Below are 1,432 nucleotides of genomic sequence, written 5' to 3'. Positions count from 1 at the left end.
GTCCTCATCTTGATCTTCACCTGGGTCCTCATCTTCTTCCTCATCTGGGTCCTCATCTTGATCTTCACCTGGGTCCTCATCTTCTTCCTCATCTGGGTCCTCATCTTGATCTTCATCTGGGTCCTCATCTTCTTCCTCATCTTGGTCTTCATCTGGGTTCTCATCTTCTTCCTCATCTGGGTCCTCATCTTGTTCCTCATCTTCTTTCTCATCTTGGTCTTCATCTGGGTTCTCATCTTGGTCCTCATCTTGTCTCTCATCTTGGGCCTCATTTGGTTCATCTTCTGGGTCCTCATCTTGGTCCTCATCTGGTTCCTCATCTTCATCCTACTCTTGGTCCTCATCTTGTTTTTCATCTTAGTCTGCATCTTGGTCTTCATCTTGCTACTCATCTGGGTTCTCATCTTGATCTTCATCTAGGTCCTCATCTTCTTCCTCATCTGGGTTCTCATCTTGATCTTCATCTGGGTTCTCATCTTCTTCCTCATCTGGGTCCTCATCTTGGTCCTCATCTGGTTCATCTTCTGGGTCCTCATCTGGTTCCTCATCTTGGTCCTACTCTTGGTCCTCATCTTGTTTTTCATCTTAGTCTGCATCTTGGTCTTCATCTTGCTACTCAACTGGGTCCTCATCTTGTTCCTCCTCATCTTGTCTCTTATCTTGGTCCTAATCTGGTTCCTCTTCTGGGTCCTCATCTTGGTCCTCACCTGTGTCCTGATCTTGGTCCTCATCTTGGTCCTCACCTGTGTCCTGATCTTGGTCCTCATCTTGGTCCTCACCTGTGTCCTGATCTTGGTCCTCATTTGGGTCCTAACCTGTGTCCTCATCTGGTTCCTCATTTTGGTCATCATCTGGGTCTTTATTTGAGTCTGGACTTGGACTGGACCATTTGGACTCCTGGATGATCCAGGTCCTCTAATACTCGGCTCCATCCATCCTCTGTGTTCACAAAGAGAAGCTTTTAGCATCATGATGCTTCCACCTCCGTGCCTCAGAGTCAGGCTGGGGGAGGGGAGGGGTCCCAGCCCCCACAGGTAACATTACCTGTATTTAATGAAAGATCAACTAAAACACAGAGACAAACAGAGAAAATCAAATAAAGAGAAAAAGGAAGTGTTCGTTTCGGGGGTGGGTGTTGATTGGTCGTTTGTGGCTCGTTTTCTGGTTAGAGAAGAGATGAAGAGGAGCGATGAAGAGGAGTGATGAAGAGGAGCGATGAAGAGGAGCGATGAAGAGGAGCAATGAAGAGGAGGCGTAAGAACGAGAGGAGCAAGTTTTTCTTTTTATGTGACAAATAAAGAATCAATAAATCATTATTGGTCTTTGACGGCTGCTGAGAGGAGGGGGCGCTCCTTCCTCATGGACTATTTATGAAGCTGTCAGTGTGTGTGTGTGTGTGTGTGTGTGTGTGTGTGTGTGTGTGTGTGTGTGT

At 46.8% G+C, this 1,432-nt stretch overlaps 1 protein-coding gene across 1 annotated transcript; it reads right to left on the bottom strand.

Annotated features, from left to right (window-relative positions):
* On the bottom strand, positions 1-416 carry LOC106532794 (glutamic acid-rich protein-like; the record flags this gene model as incomplete). Its single annotated transcript, XM_014028942.1, has 2 exons — positions 389-416; positions 1-320 (listed from the first exon to the last, which is right to left on the bottom strand). Coding segments are annotated over exons 1-2 (348 nt in total), but the record flags the coding sequence as incomplete, so codon positions are not given.
* Between the last annotated feature and the right edge of the window lie 1,016 nt (positions 417-1,432).

The sequence above is a fragment of the Austrofundulus limnaeus genome, unplaced genomic scaffold, assembly GCF_001266775.1.
Source record: "Austrofundulus limnaeus strain Quisiro unplaced genomic scaffold, Austrofundulus_limnaeus-1.0 Scaffold832, whole genome shotgun sequence".
Taxonomy (NCBI): Eukaryota; Metazoa; Chordata; class Actinopteri; order Cyprinodontiformes; family Rivulidae; genus Austrofundulus; species Austrofundulus limnaeus.
Note: the sequence above shows the minus strand (reverse complement) of the source record. Positions and strands in the feature narration are given on the sequence as shown.